The sequence below is a fragment of the Podarcis tiliguerta genome (assembly GCF_965153285.1).
Source record: "Podarcis tiliguerta genome assembly, chromosome: 2".
NCBI classification, from domain to species: Eukaryota; Metazoa; Chordata; class Lepidosauria; order Squamata; family Lacertidae; genus Podarcis; species Podarcis tiliguerta.
The window spans coordinates 73297709-73320494 of NC_139535.1; the positions used below are offsets into that span (position 1 = coordinate 73297709).

At 46.7% G+C, this 22786-nt stretch overlaps 2 protein-coding genes across 2 annotated transcripts in view; one reads left to right on the top strand and one right to left on the bottom strand.

Moving 5' to 3' along the window:
• Nucleotides 1-22601, top strand: part of AFAP1L1 (actin filament associated protein 1 like 1) — a 71529-nt gene extending 48928 nt beyond the window's left edge. The window contains exons 6-19 of the mRNA XM_083430774.1: nucleotides 1429-1527; nucleotides 2688-2899; nucleotides 3843-4022; nucleotides 6340-6435; nucleotides 6601-6694; nucleotides 7448-7600; nucleotides 8391-8602; nucleotides 10342-10487; nucleotides 11970-12048; nucleotides 12640-12751; nucleotides 17466-17630; nucleotides 18723-18901; nucleotides 20029-20157; nucleotides 20958-22601. Coding sequence (XP_083286900.1) covers nucleotides 1429-1527; nucleotides 2688-2899; nucleotides 3843-4022; nucleotides 6340-6435; nucleotides 6601-6694; nucleotides 7448-7600; nucleotides 8391-8602; nucleotides 10342-10487; nucleotides 11970-12048; nucleotides 12640-12751; nucleotides 17466-17630; nucleotides 18723-18901; nucleotides 20029-20157; nucleotides 20958-20981 — 1880 coding nt within the window. The 3' untranslated portion in view covers nucleotides 20982-22601. The remainder of the gene's footprint in view (nucleotides 1-1428; nucleotides 1528-2687; nucleotides 2900-3842; nucleotides 4023-6339; nucleotides 6436-6600; nucleotides 6695-7447; nucleotides 7601-8390; nucleotides 8603-10341; nucleotides 10488-11969; nucleotides 12049-12639; nucleotides 12752-17465; nucleotides 17631-18722; nucleotides 18902-20028; nucleotides 20158-20957) is intronic.
• The window catches only part of IL17B (interleukin 17B), a 56267-nt gene that overhangs the window by 7867 nt on the left and 25614 nt on the right, over nucleotides 1-22786 (bottom strand). The window lies entirely within an intron of this gene.

Sequence of the window (22786 nt, forward strand, 5' to 3'; positions counted from 1 at the left end):
CAGACTCTCAGATGTCACAAGCAGTTGTTTGCTCAGACTTGCCTGGAAATGTGTCACTAAACCCTGAGTGGCAGGAATGTGAAAGGCCTGAGCAATCTCTCTCTCCGCCTGTTAGGTTAGAGAAAAGCAGAGAAATCAACTTAGCACCTGCTCTTGTTTCCCTTGCCTCTGATAGAAGACTGAGCCTGGGGCAGATTGACTATGAAAATAATGAATTTCTCATCCTGGAGGGCCCCCAGAAGCGACTTTAGTCCACCTTACTGAAAAGCTTTGGGTCTAGTAGACCCAATTTTTGAGCTGCGTGACTCAAATGAATTAATTTTTTGCTGCACATATTTCAGCAATCCCACATATGTTGTAAATGTGTGGGGATCTGTGGTGGAACAACCACATTAAAGAAGATAGCAGTGGTTGCCCAGACCTTGTTGCTGGTTGCAAATGAGCCCCTATAACAGTTCAAGCTTCAGGGCCCCCAAAATGTAGACCCACCACTGCACTTGGCCCTGAGGCGTGGACAGAAAATTAGGAGATTTCTTGTGTGCCTCATGGCATCAAAGCCACCAGTAATGTCAGGAATGGGTGAGACCTGCCATGTAGGACTCTGAGAGAAAAATCGCCCCAGGCAAAGTCCAGAAGAAAACAAGAAGGAGATGTTCTGGAGGGGAGGGGAGGGAAGTTTTGTGCCCCAGTGGGATGTAAGGAAAAACCAGACTGAAGGGACTAGAACTGAGTTCTCATTCACCCTGTGTGTGGATGAGGGATACGTGTTGGAGAGTGTGTCAGGAAGCAGAGCACTTTTTCCAAGCAGAAGCCATTAAGTGTATCATTCAGCACCCCGTACGTGATGCCCCTTCTTCTGTGGGTGGGGTTCTCTTGTCTGGTGGCCATTTGGGAAATGGCGGAGGAGAGCCACGGACACGGCTTCCAGTTTCCCCCCTCAGAGTCCTGTTGCCCCCTAATCCCATTGCCTGCCTTTTTTCTATCTTCATTAGAGGTAAAGGCTGTCCTGTGTAAACTTCTCAAAGTTGATCGGCTTATTTCGGCACTGCCTTCCAATGAAATCTGCCTCACAGCCTTTGTGCCACAGAGGGAACAGACACCGTGGATACCTCTGGGGCTCATCCACACTTGCATTTGTCCCATGATTTCGAGGCATGGATCCAAGAAGTATTTCTTTTATCTCACCACTTCCCCCAGGAAAACCTGCTGTTTAGCACTGAGTCGGAACAAACATCCATCAGGTTTTCTGATTCAGCAGTCAACAGCGGGTTTTCCCAGGGAAAGTGGTGGGATAAAATAAAACTGTCTTGGACCCGTGCCTAGAAATCACAGGGCAAACAGAATAAAGCACCGGACAAACAGAAGTGTGGGTGAGCTCTGTGTGTGTGTTCATGCAATGGTCTAACATATCATCTGCTTCTTCTGCAGATAGCTCCAGTCCCCCCAACTCCATAGAGGATGGGTATTACGAAGATGCAGATAGCAACTATCCCCTCACCAGAATAAATGGAGAACAGAAAAACTCTTGTAAGTAGTGCTGCAAAGACATGTGTTGTATAGCCACAGGTGGAATGGGACACTTGGCCTAAGCCCTTGACTCTGTGAATGGGGAAGAGTGCAGGAAGTCAAGATATAGGAACCTCTGACTTCAATGTGGCTCCACATTGGACAGTGCCTCTGGCCCTGTGCATCACTGGTGTGTGGTCCCCAAAAGGTTGCCTGTGAGAGAATGTGGCCCTCTGGATGAAAAAGATCACACACACACACACACACACACACACACACACTGACCTATGGTAAGGCTGAGCACATTGTCCATTAATGTGGACAGTGGCAGTGTTGCAGGTTATATGCATAGGTTTGGTGCATGCAACTTTCAATACGGTAAGCCCACAACTTGCACTTGCTTTACTTACACAATCGCAACCTTACACAGATGGGGAGGGGGGAGATAAATAAATTGAGAGCTGGGAAAACCCACCATTCTCCACTCTCCATTTATTAATCCCACCCCTACCCTGCCCATGCACCCAGCAGATTTTCCTTGCTTACTGAGCTTTGGTAGAGCCCCACAGTCCACTAAAACTGCCTCAGTCAGGGTTTATCTTAATTTGCAGGAAATGTAAAGAACGGCTATCACTGCATTGAGCTTTAGATTACAGCAATAATATGAACTGGTATATTTACTGTGACCTGAAACACAATGCATTTATAAGTACCTGCCCCACCACCACCAAAAACAAAATAGCTTGGAAAATACAGTGAAAAGCCCAATCTTTAGTAAGTTCAGAACATAGCTTGCAAGGAGAGAAAAAAATAGACTTCAGAGTATTTGAGGCATGATAGCAAGCATGTGCCTAAGTAGTTCATGGGAAACTGGTTCCAATGGAGGTAGAACGTAGGACAACAAACTGCATCTCCGCAATTTAACATGCCTTGTAAGAACTCAGCAGTGATATAGTTGCCCTATTGAGATCCATAAATGATAGCTTGGGAGTTGGAACAGCCTGTCAGTGTCATAGGCAGGCTTGGAAAGAAGCCAAAGGAAATGTAGAACCGTCTGCATTCCAGAAAGTGCCTCCTCTTGCAGAGCTTCCAACTGAAGGAGCAAAGGCATCCACATATAGGATGTTGATGGTGTCGGCAGTGGTACCTTGGGTGATTAAGGGCTCTCTGCTTCCTTGTAGACAATGACTCTGATGCCATGAGCAGCTCCTATGAGTCCTACGATGAGGAGGAAGAGGATGGGAAAGGTCAGAGACTGACACACCAATGGCCATCAGAGGAAGCTTCCATGAACCTGGTGAAGGACTGCAGGATATGTGCTTTCTTGTTGCGCAAGAAGCGCTTTGGGCAATGGGCCAAGCAGCTGACGGTCATCAAGGACAACAAACTCCTGGTGAGTTGGTGGCTTGTGGAGCACCTGGCCACATGCAGGAAAGCAGGGAAGGTTTTGGGGAGAAAAGTTGGAGAGTCCTGCTAATGAGCCATCTGGCAAATCAGTTGACTTTGCATGCATGAGCATGGCTGGGAAGGCCCACTCTCCTTGGGGTCTGGCACTGACTGGTAGAGTTGGCAACTTTGATGAAAAAGGAAGGACTAGTCAACAGATCTATATAGCTGCATAGTTACCTTTGCTGGCCATGTCAAAGTTATTGTGCACTGTGTATGTCACAGTTTTTGGTTTTTTACACATCCTTTCTCCTTGCAGATAGGTGGTCCATAACTATCAGTAATTGTAGATTTGTTGCAGATTTATATGCCAAGCCCAGTGTGGCCCTTCTTTAAGATGGTGTTGAAAAACCCAGGCATGATGCTCCAATTGGTGTTCATTCTCTGAAAGTTTTATTTGGAATTTGAAAAGCACCAGGAGGAAGGGGAGAGTTCAACACTTTCTTGACCTGACATTTTCAAATAATTATGTGGCGTGGGGAAAGCCCCACCGCTACTCTGATTGCTATCAAATCTTTGGAAAAAGGTTTTCCTGATTCCCAGCCCCCTTTAACTCATTAGGGCAACAGGACACATCAGGACACATATCTGTATGTAATGACCCAAAATTAAGTGGGGGGGGGCAGTTTCTTTGAGACTGATAAGCACTTCTGTTTTTTGTTCTGGTTGTAAAAAACCTACGATTCTAAGGCACAGTATTTGGTTAAGCAATGGGAGTTCCCAAGCATTTCTCTTCTTTCCTTTTGTGCACCTCCTCCTCCTCCCCACCACGACATGGGACCTTCTCACTGCTTCTTATCTGTGCCGAGAGCAGCCACGAAAAGTACAAGAAAAAGACCCAACTTGGAAAGAGTGATGAACATTGTGTTTTTTCTTTTCTTTAACATTAGTGCTACAAAAGCTCCAAGCATCGGCAGCCACACCTCGAGGTGCCACTGAGCGTTTGCAACGTTGTCTACGTGCCGAAGGACGGGCGTCGCAAGAAGCACGAGCTGCGCTTCTCCCTGCCGGGCGCTGAGGCCCTGGTGCTGGCCGTGCAGAGCAAAGAGCAGGCTGAGGAGTGGCTGAAGGTACTTCTCCACAGCAGGAGAGCTCAGTTCCACACACACACAGTTAAAAAAGAAACCCCCTCTTCCTGTGCTCCATCAAAACACAAATGCCAACTAATGCCCGTCCATGGGAACAGCCCTCCTGCCCTGACCACTGTAGATCTGGTCAAGTGTATCAGGCCCTGTGGGAAAAGCACTTGTTATCTCTCCAGTGGGGAGGAGGGGGCTTTCCTACTCAGCCTCTTATCACCCCTGCCTGGCTGCAGGAGAGAAATAGCCAGCCAGCAGGGCAGACCCTGACACCCCCTTCCTATAGTCTGGAACTGCAGGGCTGCAGGAAAGGGGCTGTTTTGATTCACATTTGCCCGCCCACCCCCACTCTTTCCTGCCTTTGTTCTGAAGCACTGCAGATTCAGTAGGAAGCTCTGCGAGATGACATCACCAATTCTGCCTGACGGCAGGGTCTGAAAAAGGTGGCGGTTTCAGTGCTTGATCAGGCATAGGCAACCTCGGCCCTCCAGATGCTTTGGGACTACAACACCCATGATCCCTAGCTAACAGGACCAGTGGTCAGGGATGATGGGAATTGTAGTCTCAAAACATCTGGCGGGCCGAGATTGCCTATGCCTGTTCTTGATGGTAGTGTCTCAGAGAAGCTACTATTCCTGCCTATCCAAAACACAGAGTGGGAGAGGGCATGTGTGTGCGCGCGCATGTGTATGCTGCATCACTGATACTTGGCTTTCTCAGTTGCACTTTCTCTTCCCTCTGTTTGCCTGCCCCCAAACCTGTGGCCTTCCAGTTGACTACAACTCCCATCATCCCTGGCTGGCTGGAGATGATGGGAGCTGGAGTCCGTTGACATCTGGATGCAGTGTGGTGGCAATTTCTAGCTAACAGATGCTAGTGGTTTAAAACAACATCGTGATAGCCCCATGCTTGTTCATTCTAATGGCTCTCTGCCATGGATACCAGCAGGTGATCTCCATGAAAGACACATAGATTTAACCCCCCCCCCAGCTCAGCTTTGTGGCACAAATGGCGACACTTTCAATTTGACACACGTCCCTACTGCCCGCACCTTCCCAGGCTCTCTTTTTGGGATTGATGCTTGGATGTTGGAGGTTAAACTGAAGGAAGCACAACGCAACACACAGGCTAGGTAGTTTATTATAATGGCATTCTGAGTCCAGTGATTGAAAAGGTCTTGTGCATTTTGTGGTTCCATTTCTTTTCCGTCTTGGCAGAGCAAGTGTACTTTGGCATGAGTACTGTCAGGAACCTCAGGATTTATTAAAACTGCCTGTTCCTCCCTGTACTGGTTGTTTTTAGAACTTCTCTGTCTTTGCCCTTGCTCCATATCACTCACTGGCTCAAAGCACTTCCACCCCGCTGGCCTGGGATGCGACTCTTCAGGTCCTCCCTTCCTCAGAAATGTGAATACTCTGTTGGCACTGATCCAATAGGCACTCTGGTGTGCTGGCTAAGCCCCACTTGCGGCTGAGAAATTGCAGTCCCTGAAATGAGAATACCTGAGCAGATGAATTTAATTCACCCAGACCTGTTCTGAAGCCTGAAGACAACCTATTGCTGAAGGTGACAAGGTGGGAAGTGGGTCTGTTGGAAGAAATAAAAGAAAGTCTGCCTTCCTTTATCCCCAGTCCTCACTTGGGTTTCCTTGGGAAATCTTGTGTCAACATCCATGGCTGAAATGTTACAGAAACCAGAGATAGGAAGAGCAAAAGTCATTGACAACCAGCCAGTGAACTGTCTTGGAAGCTAATGAGCCTTGAGTTAAATTAGGACAAAATACAAAAACTGGCTTTATTTAGGTCAGGGATAATACCCTGCTTCAGTATTCTCAGAGGCCACTTTATTACATTAAAAAAATCCCAGAGAGAGATGAATAGTTAAGGTTGGCATATAACTCTATCTCTCCCAGATTGGACATATTTTCTATCCATTTCCTTATAAGAAGGACTTTTTTCCCCAGCCAGAACTCACCGGAACTCAGTTTTGGCACCTCTTTTTCTAGAAAAATAGCACTGCTTACAAGACGCACAATGGGCAAACATTTTCCCATACCCTTAATTAAAAATTTGGTAGTCTCACCAAGGGTCCAGTAGAATAGCTTGCTGGAGTCCAGTCTGGCCCTTTGACTGCTAGTTTTCAGTACTGAAATCTACTGTTTCCCTTCTGTCAGGTAACTGAGACTCGGTGGCACATTTGTTGCAGAGAAGCCATCACTGGATGCTTTGCAGCAAAGTGAGCTTTCAGTTGCAGCTGATGGGCTACCAGTGTTTCCACTGTTTTGACACTCAACCCTTTCCTCCTGCAGGTGATAAAGGAAGTGAGCAGTCCCAGTGGAGGAGGACTGAGTGGAACAGAAGTTCTTACATCTCCTCTGCTTACTTGCAAGGTGGACCATGACAAGGTAGCTTCTCGCTCGGAGCCGAAGTAGCGGTGATGTTCATGAATGAATACAATCAGTGTGCACTGTTTTTCTTTTAGCTGTTATAGGGGGCCTGAGCAGCCAAGGGATTGTGAGTTTAACCCTTTTTTCCCTGCTATGCTCACAACAAAAATCTCCTTTGCCCAGAGGTCATCTCAGGACAAACAGACATCTGACTCGGACAGTGTGGCAACTGCAGAGAATGGCTCTTCCATGGCTCGGAGAGAGGCCCATGAGCAAGGTGAGTCCCTGCTTATTTTCCCCTTCCCCTAAGAGCCAGGTGTTGCTTTAGGTTGAGGCAGCAAGAAACGCAGCACTTGGACTAGAGCTCCTGAGAGACCTGGGTTTAAATCCCTGCTTGACCACAATGCACACAGGTCTCTGCATCTCAGCCCAACCTACCTCACAGGGTTGTTGTGAAGTGGGAAAGGCCTTAAATGCTGCCCTCAGCTCTTTGAAAAATGGGTGGGAGATAAATGTCATAAATAGACCCTGGGCTTAAAGAAACAAAACCCAGGTTCCAACTTGTGTAACAATGATCCCTTTTGCTGTTCCCATTGGGAGCAGAGTTACCATTGTGCCAGAATTGCTCGGTCGGTCGCCCTGCACTTTTCTTTGGGACTAGTGAGTCATGTTGCGCATGCTAGTTCTGTAAAAAATCGTATCATGAAGGTTAAAGCACTCTGTTTCTGAATTTGCTCTGCGTTGCCGCTATGTTCAGTCGGCTCTTAATACCCGTAAGGGAATATTCTAGCCTGTAGGTTCTAGCTGTATTTCAGACCAGTTAGTGTTTTTCATGTTTACCCCTTCACCTGACCTCCCTTATCCTCTTCATGACATTTTACAATCTGTTATGATGAGAGAGAGAAAGAGAGAGAGTGTGTGCTCTGGAGGTATGAGGTCGGGGAGAACAGACCTTTAGTTACCTCTCAGTTTCTTTGTTTTGGTCAGCTACACCGTGTCTTGTTTTCAGCTCTGCTTCTTCTCCCTGTAGGGAAAGGCAAAAAAAGTGGCTTGGCGGACTTGAAAGGCTCTGTAAGTCGAGCAGCCGGGAGGAAAATCACCAGAATAATCAGCTTCTCCAAGAAGAAGCCATCCCCTGAAGACACCCAGACGTCCTCTACAGAGGAAGACATCCCATGCTGTGGTTTGTACTGGAGCAGAAGGGCAGTTCAAATGCAAACCATTCATTAGTTGGTGCCTTAAGAGGGGTCCAGTTGGACTCCCTTGTCCCAGTTTCCGATTGCACTGTGTTATGTCATACAATACCGCACTGCAGGGGATGCAACAACAGTACTGCAGAACGGAGCGTGAGAGTTGGGGGTGGGTGCCGACCTTTAGCATCGTATAGGGTGCCTCTGAAATTAGAGAGCGCAAAGTCCGCCACTCCAAATATGTTGCCCACCCCCATATCCGATAGCTAAATCTTAATTGTTTGATTGTGCAGTTGTCTTTTCTTACTTATAGGAGTGAATCAGCTACTTTATGGCAAAGACAAGAGCACTAACATTCATAATCTATTTTATGCAAAAACAAAAAACAAAACAGTCCAAGGACTCAGCTATAGAGCTGCAAATAAAACATTTAAAGTGTGTTTTAAGTACAGTATACAATGTGACACTAGATGGAGGTGGTGAGCTTTATGAAAAATTCAGTGTGTTTTTAAAAAAGCTTTTTGGGCTGAGGGGCGAAGCATTTTCAGAGCAGTTTTTATATGTGTCTAGATTCCACCCAAGTGACTTGGCTGATACTCATTCAGACTAACATCTCATTGAGCTAAAGTAATGCTTGGCTCTTGGAACTGATCTTCTGATTTGAAATCTGTCATGCCTAAGCTCTGCATTTCCTTCTTTCCTAGGACACAAGATTTAGGCTTTTATTTATCCCATAATGGTCACTGTATTGCTGATTAAATGTCTTTGTGCATCTCCTGGCAGGCTACTTGAATGTTCTGGTTAACCAGTGCTGGAAGGAGCGCTGGTGTCGTTTGAAAGGCAACACCCTCTATTTCCACAAGGACCGGACGGACTTAAGGACCCATGTGAATGCCGTCGTCCTCCGGGGCTGTGAGGTGGCACCAGGACTGGGCCCCAAGCACCCCTTTGCGTTCCGCATCCTTCGCAATGGCCAAGAGGTCTCTGCTTTGGAGGTGAGCGAGGATTCACTCTGGACGGCTCTGCTGAGGAAGCCTCAGTCCCTTTGGCAGAGCCTTGATTTGGCTGAGGACCAGGGTATAGGCAGACAAGGCTGGGCACCTGGGCATCCTGCAAAACATGGCATTTAAGAGCAATGCCTTAAATGCTGGAAGAAACCTTTAGAGCCCTTCATGTGCAGTACAAAGATACATGAAATTCAGCCTGTGGCAAAGGCATTTGTTAAAGCAGTATGGATTGTATACAGTCATACCTTGGATCTCGAACACCTTGGTGCCCGAACAAATTGGCTCCTGAATGATCGGAACGGAAGTGAGTGTTCCAGTTTTCAAATGTTCTTTTGGAAGCCAAACATCCAATGGGGCTTCCACAGTTTCCAATTGGCTGCAGCCAATCGGAAGCTGTGCTTTGGTTTCTGAACGTTTTAGAAGTCGAACGGACTTCCAGAACAGATTCCATTTGACTTCCATGGCACAACTGTATCTCACAGCAGCAGAAAATAATTTCTCTTATTTATCATATTAACAGAATTAATCTCTTTCATGCTGCTTGTTTCATAAAGTATGATGAAAGCTTAAATGTGCCTCAGTTTCACTTAATGCACTATAACTTCACTTGGACCTTATGGGATCCAAGCAGATATTTGGACATCTGAATGCATATAAAGATCATACTGAAAACATATACATAAAACATGATCTCTAAGCAGACCAAGAGAGAGATTGAGAGCATGCAGTGAAGCAATAGTATTCTTTGGCCACGTGCCCATCTTGATTTATTCATTTCAAATGTGGGCCGAGGTTCTGCCATGCTTTTGCAAAGGCTTCCCCTTGTGGTGCTGTGATAAAAACATCAGCCTGTGTTGAAGGCATATTGACTTGGGATTAAGTCCCACTCAATGCAAGGGGACTTGTTTCTGAATAGACATGCCTAGGATTGCAATGTACTCCCCCCCCCTTCCACACACCTCAACTCTGCCTGTGCACTGTCAACCCAAATCACAACCCGTTTTCAGGGTCATGTGGGGCAGCCCTGAACAGCCAGATATTCTGGTTGAATATGGATAATAATAGGAAGCTTCCTTATGCAGAGTCAGACCACTGGTCTTTCTAGCTCAGTAATGTCCACACTGACTGGAAGTGGCTCAGCAGGATGCTTCCAATCCCTGCCAGAGATGTAGGAGGTTAGACCAAGGGCCTTGTGCATGAAGAGCAAATGCTCTGTGGCTGAGCTGTGGCCCTTTCCAATAATTTGTTGTTAAGTCGATTAGTCGTGTCCGACTCTTCGTGACCCCATGGACCAGAGCACGCCAGGCACTCCTGTTTTCCACTGCCTTCCGGAGTTTGGTCAAATTCATGTTGGTCGCTTCTATAATACTGTCCAACCATCTCATCCTCTTGTCATCCCCTTCTCCTTGTGCCCTCCATCTTTCCCAACATCAGAGTTCCAATAATACACACAATATATTCAGAATTCATGTCCTCCCCAGAATTCATGTCCTCCCTTTCGCTTACATAGCAGTGTGAGCCTTGCACACACAGGATGCCTTGCAAATATCCCTATGGTGAACAGCACAGCTGTAAATTTGGAAAATGGGGCACGTGGTGTAAAGGAACAATGCGCTCTGGAAAGACATGTCCTTGACCATGTTTCCTTGTGGGAAGAGTGTTGCCTTGGCTGTTGCCCAGAGCAATGTGTGCTTCCTTTCACTTTAAACTATTGTCTTACTCCTCAGGCGAGCAGCTATGAAGACCTGGGGCGCTGGCTTGGGCTCCTGCTGGTTGAAACTGGCTCCCAGACAGCCCCAGAAGCCTTGCATTATGACTATGTGGATGTGGAGAAAATCGCCAACATCATCAATGCTGTGAGACACTCTTACATGTAAGCATTTCTTCTACTAGCGCTCTGTGATGCAGCCAGGTGTGGAAACCACCTTGTCCCCGTCTGCAGGCAAGAGTGCCTGCCTGATGTTCTCCCTGCCCCCAACAGAGCCTCTGAGGATAAAAGTTTCTGTTAAGACCACCTATGCCAGCAACAAATCTGCCAAGACGGATTTTTGGGTGTCTCTAAACCAGGGGTAGGGACGCGGGTGGCGCTGTGGGTAAAAGCCTCAGTGCCTAGGGCTTGCCGATTGAAAGGTCGGCGGTTCGAATCCCCGCGGCGGGGTGCGCTCCCGTTGTTCGGTCCCAGCGCCCGCCAAGCTAGCAGTTCGAAAGCACTCCCGGGTGCAAGTAGATAAATAGGGAACGCTTACTAGCGGGAAGGTAAACGGAGTTTCCGTGTGCGGCTCTGGCTCGCCAGAGCAGCGATGTCACGCTGGCCACGTGACCCGGAAGTGTCTCCGGACAGCGCTGGCCCCCGGCCTCTTGAGTGAGATGGGTGCACAACCCTAGAGTCTGTCAAGACTGGCCCGTACGGGCAGGGGTACCTTTACCTTTACCTTTAAACCAGGGGTCAGCAACCTAAGGCCCATGGGGGTCGTTTAACCGGCCCATGAACCCCCGCCACCTGCTTGGGGATCCCCATCAAGCCACAGAAAACTTTGCCAACCCCTGCTCTAAACCATGATCCAAATCAAGATGACAACCTGCTAAAATCATACCTGAAAGGCCAGACTAGAGTAAGCCATTTAGGCTACTGTGAATGTGAGGCTGAAACAAGCAAGCCTGCGTTCGTGTTTCCTGGTTTATATCATGGGTGTGAATGTGGTGCAAGCGCTAGTTCCACTTTCCAAGACAGGAAGCATAGAAAACCTCACACTCTGCGCCTCAGGCTTAAGTGGCCCTTTTGTGTATAAAGAAAAGATGAGCCCATATTGAAACACTCTTATGTATGGAGCAGAGAATTTTAAATCTCCAAGCTGTGAGTTTAAAAGATTGATATGGAGCAAACATTCTCGATTTCTATGCTGTTATCTCCATAGCACCAAGGGACATTTCACACACCGTGCAACGGCATATCCAGATTTATCAGGGAGTGTATATTTGGCAAGCATCTCAGGCAATCTTGTTTCCTGGATAACTGCAGTCACGCTTAACTTCTTAGATACATACTTAACCTTTTGACTTGATTTGGTTTAGTATATGTGTTCCACATATCCAACAACATTTTTCAGGTGTGCACCCAATATGATATGTGGGAGGTATCTCCACTCCTGTGTTGCCCAAAATACAGGGCTTGGCAGTAATTTATGATGCAATAGCATCTACCAACCCAGCATAGAAGGGCCTGTGTTTGGATTCATTTTGTGAGTGCAGAGGGTGGCAGGAAGAGCTCAATCATTCTTGCTGGTAAAGATTGTCAGATTTTGCAATCAGTAGTAGAGATGTAGAGCATGTTTTGTCTGTTTCTCTGCCTCTTCAGGTGGGCCAGCTCCTCCCTTGAGAACCAAACAGATGCTTCCCGTGTATTATACGATGAAGTCCCCTATGAGAAGGTGGAGGTATTTGAAAAAAGAAAAGCAGAAATGCCATAACCCTCTTCTCTCCCCTGCTTCCTTTCCCTAACAGCACTCTTCTCCCTGCCTGCATGTGCTTCCAAGTGCTTGGCGACTGACAAACAGTTTTGCCCAAGCAGAGGCACTTGAATTAGCCTGCTTCTCAAGCAGCTATGCTGCATGGGAAGAAACTGGACTTCTTGCTCACACCCATCATTCATTCATTCAATTTCATTTGTATGCTACTTTTCCACAAAAAGAAATGCTCAAAGTGGCTTAAAAACAAAGAAATAGCGATGCATTTCAAACAAACACTACAAAAACTATTTCCTCATAATGTAGCAAAAACATAGCACAGCTACAATTTCATAGCATAGCAATACAATGACAAGAACAATTTCTTAATAACATATTAATAATATAACAACATACCCCAAAAACCCCACATTCCAATACTATAAATATAAACAACACACAGCATCCAAGAGCAAAAATGTTGTTTCACCTAGAAATACCCTTCCTTTGATGTTGGCCATCATTGTTGGTCTCCTTGACACCATCTGAAATGATGGCTTCTTTGTGCTTTTCTGTGTGCAGCTGGAAAAGTCAGGGCGGCCGTCGGGGTCCCAGGTGAAGCGCCACGGCTCCTCTTGCAGTGAGAAATCGCGCCGTGTGGATCCACAAGTGAAAGTCAAGCGCCATGCGTCAAGTAGGTTTGGATCCTGATGTGGGATGCTTAGGGTGGCTCTCATTATCAGCCAGTTGGAATGGAGGGGGGGGGGGGAGACTCCAAGCTGACAATCCCTAAGGAGCCATTTCCAGTAGTGTAAGCTTATACAACACTCAATTGCTGCTTGATGGCTCCACTTCTGTCTCAGTTTTTGCTTTCTCATTATTTGGACAAGGATTGCTAATTTGCTGGCTGAGCCAAAGTCTGGATGGGTTTAATGCACAGTACTACCTATTTGCCTTTGCAGCTTCTCTCTTAGCTGTGCTTCAGGCCTGAAATGGGGAGAACATGGCTGACAGAGGAAGAGCCTCTGTTTGTTGGTAGGACCTGTGCTTTGAATGCAGTAGGTCTCAAGCTCAGTCGAGCCTTGTGTCAAAATGAGGCTTCTCCTTTTGGAGCTGCATCAAAACTGATTCTGTGATCTCCACCCCATTCCCCTTCGCAGGTCAAAATTGTTGTTAACAGGAACTGATCGGAGCTTTACCAGATAGCAATGGCCCTGAACATGTACGATCAGCACTGTATTACACACAAATGCACACCCTGCTGGTCTTTCCCAATGCTGCTCAGAGGTTGCTAATAGCCTTGCAAGAACTACCAGCCAAATGGGCGAGGGAAACTGCTTCACACTGATAAAGCATTTCATCAGCTTTTTGTACCTCTTGGGAGTCCAGGCCCCTGTTTTGGCATGCCGTTCTGACAACCCAAAACAGCCAAACCTAAGGGAAATAGAATTGCTGGCTTTTGAGTACAGCTGTAGTTGGATCCTTCGCCTCTCCAAGTTGGGGCGGAGGGAAAATAAATCCTTGTCTGAAACCATGGAGAGCTGCTGTCACACTAGACAATACAGTTAGATGGACCCAATGGCCTGACTTGGTAAAAGGCAGCTTCTAAGTCCTAACCTGCCCACATTTCTTATTGAGAAGGGGGAAATCTTAATAGAAAATTTGGTGTACAGTCAGACCTTGGTTCTCGAACGTAATCCATTCTGGAAGTCAGTTCGACTCCCAAAACCATTTGAAAACCAAGGCACTGTTTCCGATTGGCTGCAGGAGTTCCCTGCACTCATGCGGAAGCCATGTCAGACATTCAGGTTCCAAAGAACAGTTAAAAAACTTGCTTCTGGGCTTCTGGCATTCGGGAGCCAAAACGTATGAGCACCAAGGCGTTCGAGAACCAAGGTACGACTGTATTGGCAGTGTTTCCAATTTGTATCTACTGCTTCTGTTTTTTTTTTATAATAATATTTATTAATTTTCCAAGTGTACAAAAAAGAGAAAAGCTAGAAATAATAATAAAAAAGAGGTACATACAATAAGATAAAAAAAAAAAAGGAGGGGAAGAGAAAGCAGGGGGGAAAAAGCAAAGCCAAAATATACCCAAACAAGAATCCCACACCCTCCCTCCACCCTTCCCTTCAAAACATACAAAAAGAACATCAAAAAACAAAAAACAAAAAACAACAACAACAACAAAAAAAAGAATAAATCTCCATCATTCCACATCTATTTTCAAGTAACTTATTTCCTTGGCCTCCTCCCCTCTCCCCTTCTGCATTCCAGTTATTAATCAGATCAGCAAATTCTTTCCGTCTTTTACTGCTTACTCACTTATTTACTTAATCCATTTATATCTTATTATCTTCCCAGTTCAAGTAAGCGCCTAAAAACAAATTTAACTAAACTCCAATTCCCTAGTTAAAAAGAAGATACAAAAAACAACCACAATAAAAACCTTAAAACTTATACTTTTAACTCATATACCTTTAAATCTTATTCCCTCATTTCCTTATGTTGTTTCCACAAAAGCCGAATGAAATCATTCCACCATCTCCCATTTGTTCTTAATTATACCATATTATTTAAATACTGTTTTTTATTTTCCCAATTTTCCCCACCGTCTCATCTCCCTGGTATCAGGTACTGCCAGTCTTTTTTACCAGTTTTATCAATCTTATCAGTCAAAATTAATTTCCTAACCCGGTTCCCTTATGTCCGAGGCCCTCAAATCATCTCCCTGTACTGCCTGCAAGTTTCTTCTCTGGCCTAAAGTTAAGTCCCAAAGAGCTTTTCTCTCAACGTCTTCTTTAATTTTCTTCAGCACGCTCGCCCAAACTTCATAATTCAGTTCGTAAACCAGTAAGTATTCCAAGGCGTGCTCCACAGTTTCTTTGGGGTAACAATCGTCCATCCTTTCAGACTTTCTCGCAGTGTCCCCGTCCAGCGTGTTTATCATCCATCTTGCGTCACTCAATCCATGAGGGACACTGCTCTGTCTTTCAACCTCAGTGTCCTCAAAGTCAGATTTGTCTCCATCAGTTTGGGACTCTGCTCCTAAGGCTTCCCCTTGCAAAATCAAGGCCGGTTTTAATTGCTTCCTCGTCTTTTCCAGTGCTTGACTTTGTGAATTTGGTTCCTTTTCCCGAGCCTCAGTTATTAATTTGTTCCCATTCTGTACCAAAGTCATTACATTCTTCCTCAGATCAGAAACACTCTGTTCAAAAATATTCACTTTATTTAAAATGTCATTCAGTAGAGCTGTTATTCTCTGAGCCATATCTTCCAGCTTGTTTTCCCAGTATTGTCTGCTGCCTCTCAAGGTCACTTCAGAACTTCTTGTCTACCATCTGGTCAAAATTTTCCATCTGCTATAACTATGTAACAGTCCCATTATCCAAGCAGGCAACATTTAGAAACTTTTGGCAACAACTTACTCTTCACTTCAGTTGTAAAAATCTGCCTTTCCACTCCTTTTTTCTTTCAAAACCTGCGAGTCGGTGCCAAAAAGTATATGTCTCTGATCCTCTTTCTCATTAAGATATAGTCCATTCCACCATTATTGTTGTTTTTAAATTATACAGGCTGACAGCCCGGTCCCAGGTTCTGAGACGGCGATAATCCAGGTCAGGTTTTCTGTCCTGCAGGGCTCAAAAGATAAAGATCTCCCCCTCTTCCCCTGCTTCCGAGGGAGGGTCCGCAAGCTTAGATGGTAAAATTCCTCGCTTTAAAAGACACCTTTCCCAAGCTCCGGATTCTAGCGTCTTTGCTTTAGTCTTTATGCAGAACGGAAGGTGAGCTTCCTGTTTATACCTTCACGTTCAAATGCCAAATTCAAATAATTTATCGTCCAATTCTGTTACTTACGAGGTCTTTTCGAGTCCAAATGTTCACAGGAAAAGTCGGCGCTTTCTGGCAACAGCTGTGCGGCTTCACTCCCTGAAAACAGCGATTGATCCGATGTGCCGTGCCTACTCACCCCACGTCGCTCCGGAGCCCCGAAACCGGGGTCTCCCCACGAGTAGGGGGGGCACTGAAGGCACCTACCGAACCCCAAGTCCACGGTCTTCCTCCGACCGTGGTTTTTAGCGGGTCTCCGCCTCGCCGTGGCGGTCAGACCCTTCTTTTCAGGGAGCAGTCTCCTCCGCAGCGGAGGAAATCCGCCATTAGCCAGCGCGTCGACTCGGAAGCTCGTCCAACCTGTATCTACTGCTTCTGAATACACATGTTTAGGATTGCAGAGATGGGTCTCCTTCCTTCTGTGAAAACTGTTCTCTGCACAGAGCAGGGTTGGGGAACCTCTGGCCCAGGAAGCCAAATGCTGTACTCCAGGCCCCCCTCTCTCTCATCCCCCCACCAGGCCTCTCCTCAGGCCACATCCTTCACTGGCTCTGCATTGCACCTTTTGTGAGTGTTTTTTGCACAGCTGGAGTATGACCTTGAATTCTTATAGTGATTCTTGTTTTCCTGCATGAAGGATAGAGAAAGGTGTTTGTGTGTGTGTAAAAATTAACCTGATGTACAAAGACAACATCCACATTTGTTGTTCTACCCACTTTGCTTCTACCCCCCCCCCCCCAAGGTTATCCAAAAGGGAACATGGCCCTCAGGCTGCAAAAGGTTCCTTGACCTTGGTAGAGAATCCCAAGTTTCTTTTTAGAATCTCCTATGATGCTCCAGGAATGTTGAGCTGAATCCATCTTTGATTCCTGTATGAAAAGTGAGGTTATAAAGAACCAGGCAGAGGGCCTTCTCGGTAGTGGCACCTGTCATGTGGAATGTCCTATCATCAGATGTCAAAGGGATAAATAATTATATGGCTTCCCATAGACACCTGGGGAAGCTTTTGATGTGTGGTGTTCTGTTGTATTTTTGTGTATTCTGTTGGAAGCCGCCTAGAGTGGCTGGGGCAATCGAATCATCATCATCATCATCATCATCATCATCATCATTATTAGCTGCCTCTGAAGTTTGAGCTACAAGAACACCATGTTCCACTTAATTATTTTGTTTTGCACAGGCAGTTCTCCAGTGGCTATAAATTGTAACTGTATCAATAGTTTAAATCAATTTTACAAGAATGCCAAGCTTTGCTGGAAGTCTTAGCAGCTCACTTTCATAATTGGATGTGCGCTTGTGCTCCCATAAGCCGCTTCTCCTGTGCCAGCAATATTAATAATCAGCAATCTCTGGCCAGCACTGCAGAGGCTGTGTTGGGAAAGCAGGTGTCTTGGTTCTGACTGTTGGTTCAGTTTCATTTCAGACCACAGTCTGGTGTTGTGCATCTTTGAGCTTGTTCAGCCCTGAGCTTGCATTTAAAATTATCTGCTGTCAAGGCAGAGCTAAACAAAAACCCCTCTCACCTCAGGTGCCTAACAGAGGGCCGTGTCTCTTAACTCATCCCCCTCCCCTTGCAGATGCCAATAACTACAAGTACGGCAAGAACCGTGCTGAGGAAGATGCCAGGAGGTTCCTGACTGAGAAGGACAAACTGGAGAAAGAGAAAGCTTCTATCCGGAATGAACTGATGGGCCTGCGGAAGGAAAAGCGGGAGCTCCGAGAGGCTATGAAGGGAAGCTCAGGTATATGCCCCTGCTGGAGAAGAAATTCTCCCGCTGCCACCTGCCTCACTCCTGGCCATTTTTCACAGAAACCTCTCTCCTGAGCTGCATTTACCTTCCACATACAGTCCAGTATACTGGGCCGGATTAAGTCCTTTAGAGACCCTAAGCACTTAAAATATTTTAGTGCCCCCATATATATCTAATTAAAAATATAAACAACAATAAACTGTAAAATAAAATTTTATTTTTTGAAATGAATGAAACCCAAAGATGGAAAATAATGTTTAATTTTGTACACTTCCACTTTGTTGATATTTGAAATTTTTGCCAACTTCTGTTCATTGAATTTGCGGGTGGGGAGGCACCCTCTTGTCCTCCTCCTCCTCAGACTGCAAAATGTGCTGGGCCAGTAGAACGCTGAGCCCACAGTGGCCTTGGCTAAAGCACCTTCCCCTTTATCCTAGAACTCCTTGCAAAAGGAGGTCTCTGTTATTCCTGCTGAAAGAGGATGGCCGCTGATAAAGAAGGCCAACGTAGGAGGCATTTGTTGCAAAATATTTGCCTCAATAGCAACATCAAACCTCCTGTGTAGTTTTGCATCTTACTTCTCAGACCTGACATGTCCTGCGCTGGATATATCCCTAATATCGGGTACTTAAAACACATTTATTTCTGCTCAGCACTGGCAGCTTAGCAATAGCTTCAAATTAGCCACAGAAACAGTTGCAGGCTCCTTCCACAGAGGAAAGCCCAGGTGCGCCATCTACTGGAAGAATGGCAATTCTTTTAATGGAAATTGCACAGCTAATTGCCTGGAAGCTGGCAGAATCCAGGTCTTTTCGTCCTTATTGCTTTTAATGCGTTGCAGATAATGTGAAGAACGTGAGCTGCCTTGCCTCTCATGGACGTGTTAAGAAAGAGGCGTCAGCTGCTGAGAATGTTGACCCAGTTCCTTTTTCCCACATGTCTCCTCGGCGGTGGGATTGGGCAGGGGCGAAATTCCCTTTGCCTTTGCCCACCCTCCCACTTTCTCTAAGCTCCCTGGCATGTGTCCCCTTCTCCAAGCCTGGAGCCACAAGCTGACCTTGCTCCCATGTATCTGTTAAACAGGGAAAGACCTTAAAGAGCTGGAGCATCGTGTTGCGGCCCTGGAGGATCAGTGCAAAGCCAACGAGGCCAGGCGCGTGGACCTTGAGCTCAAGCTCACGGAGGTGAAAGACAGGCTGAAGCAGTCTCTGGCAGGAGGGCCGGCTCTGGGGCTGACTGTGACCAGCAAAGCTGAAAACAAGGTGAGGAGGAGACAGCTGCTTCCTCTTTCCGCCTTGGACGGTTAGGGCTGCTTCAGTCGATGATAGTTTCCCACATAAGCGCAGAACAAAAATGGGCGCCCAGGGAGCCAGGATTATTGGAACACAGGAATCTGACCTGCTGAGTCAGACCACCAGTCTGCCTAGTTATGTATTGTCTACACCACGCTTCCTCAACCTCGGCCCTCCATATGCTTTGAGACTACAATTCCCATCATCCCTGACCACTGGTCCTGCTAGCTAGGGATCATGGGAGTTGTAGGCCAAAAACATCTGGAGGGCTGAGGCTGAGGAAGCCTGGTCTACTCTTGACTATCAGGGGCTGTCCGGGGTTTCAGAAAGGGATGTCTCCCTGTCTTACTTGGAGATGCTAGGGATTGAACCAAGGATCCTCTGAATGCAAAGGAGCTTGCCCTGCCCTTCTCAGTAACTGCAGAACCTAACCTTGGTGCCCAGGGGATCATAGAATTGTAGAGTTGGAAGGGATCCTGAGGGTCATCTAGTCCAACCCCCTCAGCCTTGCTCCCAGCCCCAGAGAAAGGGGATACAAAGCGTACTTATTTAATGCATTTGCCACTCCTCCTAAGATGACTCCTAGAATGATAATAAACAATGGGGAAACAAGTGGAGCAGCAGAGCAAAGGGCAATCCGTTTGCAGCAGGGGTAGCCAGTGTGGTGTTTTCATGATGATACTGGACTGCAAATCAGTTCTAGCCAGCATGGACCAGGGTTAGGGATGATGGGACTTGCAGTCCAACAACATCTGGAGGGGGCACCATGACGGCTAGTCGTGTTTTACAGAAAGTCTTGTGTAAAAAGAAATCCAACAGCTGAAAAGTGCCTCCTCTTCCTTGCTTCCTTTCCACCAAACCTCAGAAGACAGGGGCCAGCTCCACAAGGGCCTCTAAAGATTGTCTTCATCGACAGGTAGATTGGTGTGAGAGAAGGCAACCCATCCTACTAAGCTTTCCACCCCTGTTTCCTCTTTCACAGAGACCATTAATGCCAGCCAAAATACACCTTAGTGATAGCAACCTGGTTTCTCTAGTATCTCCCCCTGCTTGAATCTCTGAACAACTTCTCGGTTTCTTGTTATGTTTCCTTGCAGGAGCCTGCGCCCCAGTCAAGTGGAAGCCCCCCTGAGCACTTGGTCCCGGTTAACTGCGCAGCGGAAATGAGGAAGCGAAGCCCCTCCCTCCTTCCTGCCCACAAGGGGAATGTGCTGCAGAAGGCCAAGGTACAGCAGGCTCTGCTCTGCTCCCCTAGCTGGGCGCCATTGCCTCTCCTAAAATCTTCAGGAGTCACACAGGGGTAGGGAACATCAGGCCTGGGGGCCAAATGCAGCCCTCTTTATCTGGCCCTTGAGACCCTTCCCAGGCCACACCCACTTTGCACAGGCTACACCTCTCATAAGCCTTGCTCCTCATCGATCTTGGGTGTTTTCCCTTGGCTGGGATGTGTCTCCAAACTCTGATAATGCCTCTGGAAGGTGAAGAGGCATGTTTGAACATGTGTAGAAACAAAGCAATTTACTGTGCAAAGGTAAAATTCGTGTGCACTGCTTTGTCCATTTTTGTCTCTGGCCTGGCCCACCACCAGCATACGGCCCCCAGTAGGCTGCCCAGAAGGGATTGTGGCCCCCAGGCTGATCCTAGTGGAAGCTAAATTCTTTGACAAGGGTGTTGTGGCATATATATCATATGTTAGTGTGTACTACAAAGTGTAAACTGCAGTTGCCCTTAAGCGTAGAATCTTCCTTTCCCAGCACAGAGGCCTGATCTGGATGGGGACATTGGTGGGGGGGGGAATCCTAACCCTGCTGCAGTCCTGCTCCAGATCTTCCCCTCTCCTGGTCTGCTCCAGCGATTTATAAAAGTAAAATCCTGCAATTAATGGCAAACCACAAGACTCATTGGAACCGGGCCCCAAACCTCCAGAACCCCACTTTGGAACCAGGGCTCAGCAGTCTCTTTCTAGCCTTCATATCTCCTTTGCAACCCAGGACTCATCAGCTCCTCTATTTCTCCCTCTTTCTAGGAATGGGAAATGAAGAAATCATAAAAGGGTCACTGGGCCTCCATCTCCGGGAAGAACCCCTCTTGAGCATTGGGACACATTTGGGAAAGGCTAGAGCAGTGCAAGAGCCTCTCATCCCTCAAGGAAACTGCAGAAGGATGCTGGGGGACTTGGTTCTTCAGCAGGGAGAGCACCCACCCTCCTGCAAATGAAGGATTACCAAGCAAAACTGATGTGGGTGAAAGGGGAGGGAAGGGGGAGTTTGGGAAGCAGGGTGGGTAAGGGAAATCCTTTCAAGGATGTTGGGTTTTTTAAGTGTGTCCTCAGAATTCTCCTCTTTGAGTGGCCTGTGAGGAGCAACTCAAATAGATCTGGCATGCCAGCTGTCTAGATTTTGCTCTTGGTTAATGAAATTAGCGAAGAGCCATTAAAAAATTGGAACGTAGATACTTTGGTCTGGTGGGGAGAGATGATGATGATATGGTTCGGAGATCCTCACTCATTCATGTCAGCCAAAGACCTTGGGCAAGTCACTTCTTCACCTTTCTTGCTGCAGCTCCTCTCTCGTGTTGGAAACCAGGTGACCGTTCCTCACCACAAGGAAACGAGGCATGACACACAGAAGTGCCTTGCAATTGATTCTGTCGAAAGATGCTCTTTGCAGCCCTTGACACTGTCAGCCTGCTTCCCTGTCCTGCTCTCTGCCAAACCAGATCAAGGCAATTACTGTTGACTTAGGCCCAGAGGCAAGGGCCCAACAGGGAGAAGACATTGTCCACGTGGTGGTTGAATTTAAATCTCAGGGCTTTTCATATTGACCTGTGCCGGAGCACTCCTGTCAACTTCTGTAGTCTCTCCCAGGCTGTCATTTAAGCTTTTAAAATGTGTTGGAGAAGATCAATAGCTTCAGGAGGGCAAGGAGTAATATCGCCTGCCCCCCCCCCCCGCCCGACAGACTCTAAAAGTGCCCAAGTGTTATAACAGATCCATTTGCCCACTCCCCCGCCTTTGCTGCACAGTAGAGCTAGACTCGCACTTGCAAGTGAGAAAGGGGAGTGAATAAATGGACTGATGTGGCTAGAGAAATGGCTTCTGCAAAAAAAAAAAAATCCCTGTTGCAGGGCTATTTTATTTCTTTAAGGGTGCTGTCTCTGGTCAGCAGAACAGTGACTGAAGACTTTTCCCTTTTTGCGAATCAGCCACTAGAAGACAGTATGTGCACGCATTAAATAACAGACATTATGCTGCCATTTCTAAAAATCTTTCTCTCCGATCACGGGTGGGATGGGTGGGAGAGTGTTTTGGGTGGGTCTTGTTTCTGCAGTGTGGGGAGCCCAGCTGCCTTCATGTGTATAAGGTCTCTGGCCAGTTTCAGGCCTGCTTCATTCATGGAATACAAAATCTAAAACTTGAGACCTTCAGAAGAGGCCCCAAGGTGAACCCTACAGCAAATGCAGTGATCCTCTTTGCTGTGTCATTCCAACAGACCAGAAGCTGTAGCGACCTACTTTTCTTTTATAGGGGGAGATGGGTAGGATGCTTATCTCTTTGTGGGTGCATATTGTGGCATACATTTTTACTATTTAAGATTTGTCTGCACTTTAAGATCTGGATCCCCTCCCTCTGCTGTCCCCCCCCCCCAATAAAATATGATCTTTGTACAGAGCTGTATGTGTTCGTTTTTTCTTCTAAATTTCAAGGCAGTTTTGGGTTGTAAACATAGAAGTTGCAGCAACATGCGTGTTACTTATGGTTCACGTAGAAATGTATATGCATGCATTATCTATCTCCTAGGTTTTGGTAGGAGAGTGGCTGTAATACTTCACAACAACTTTGGCTCCAGCTTGATG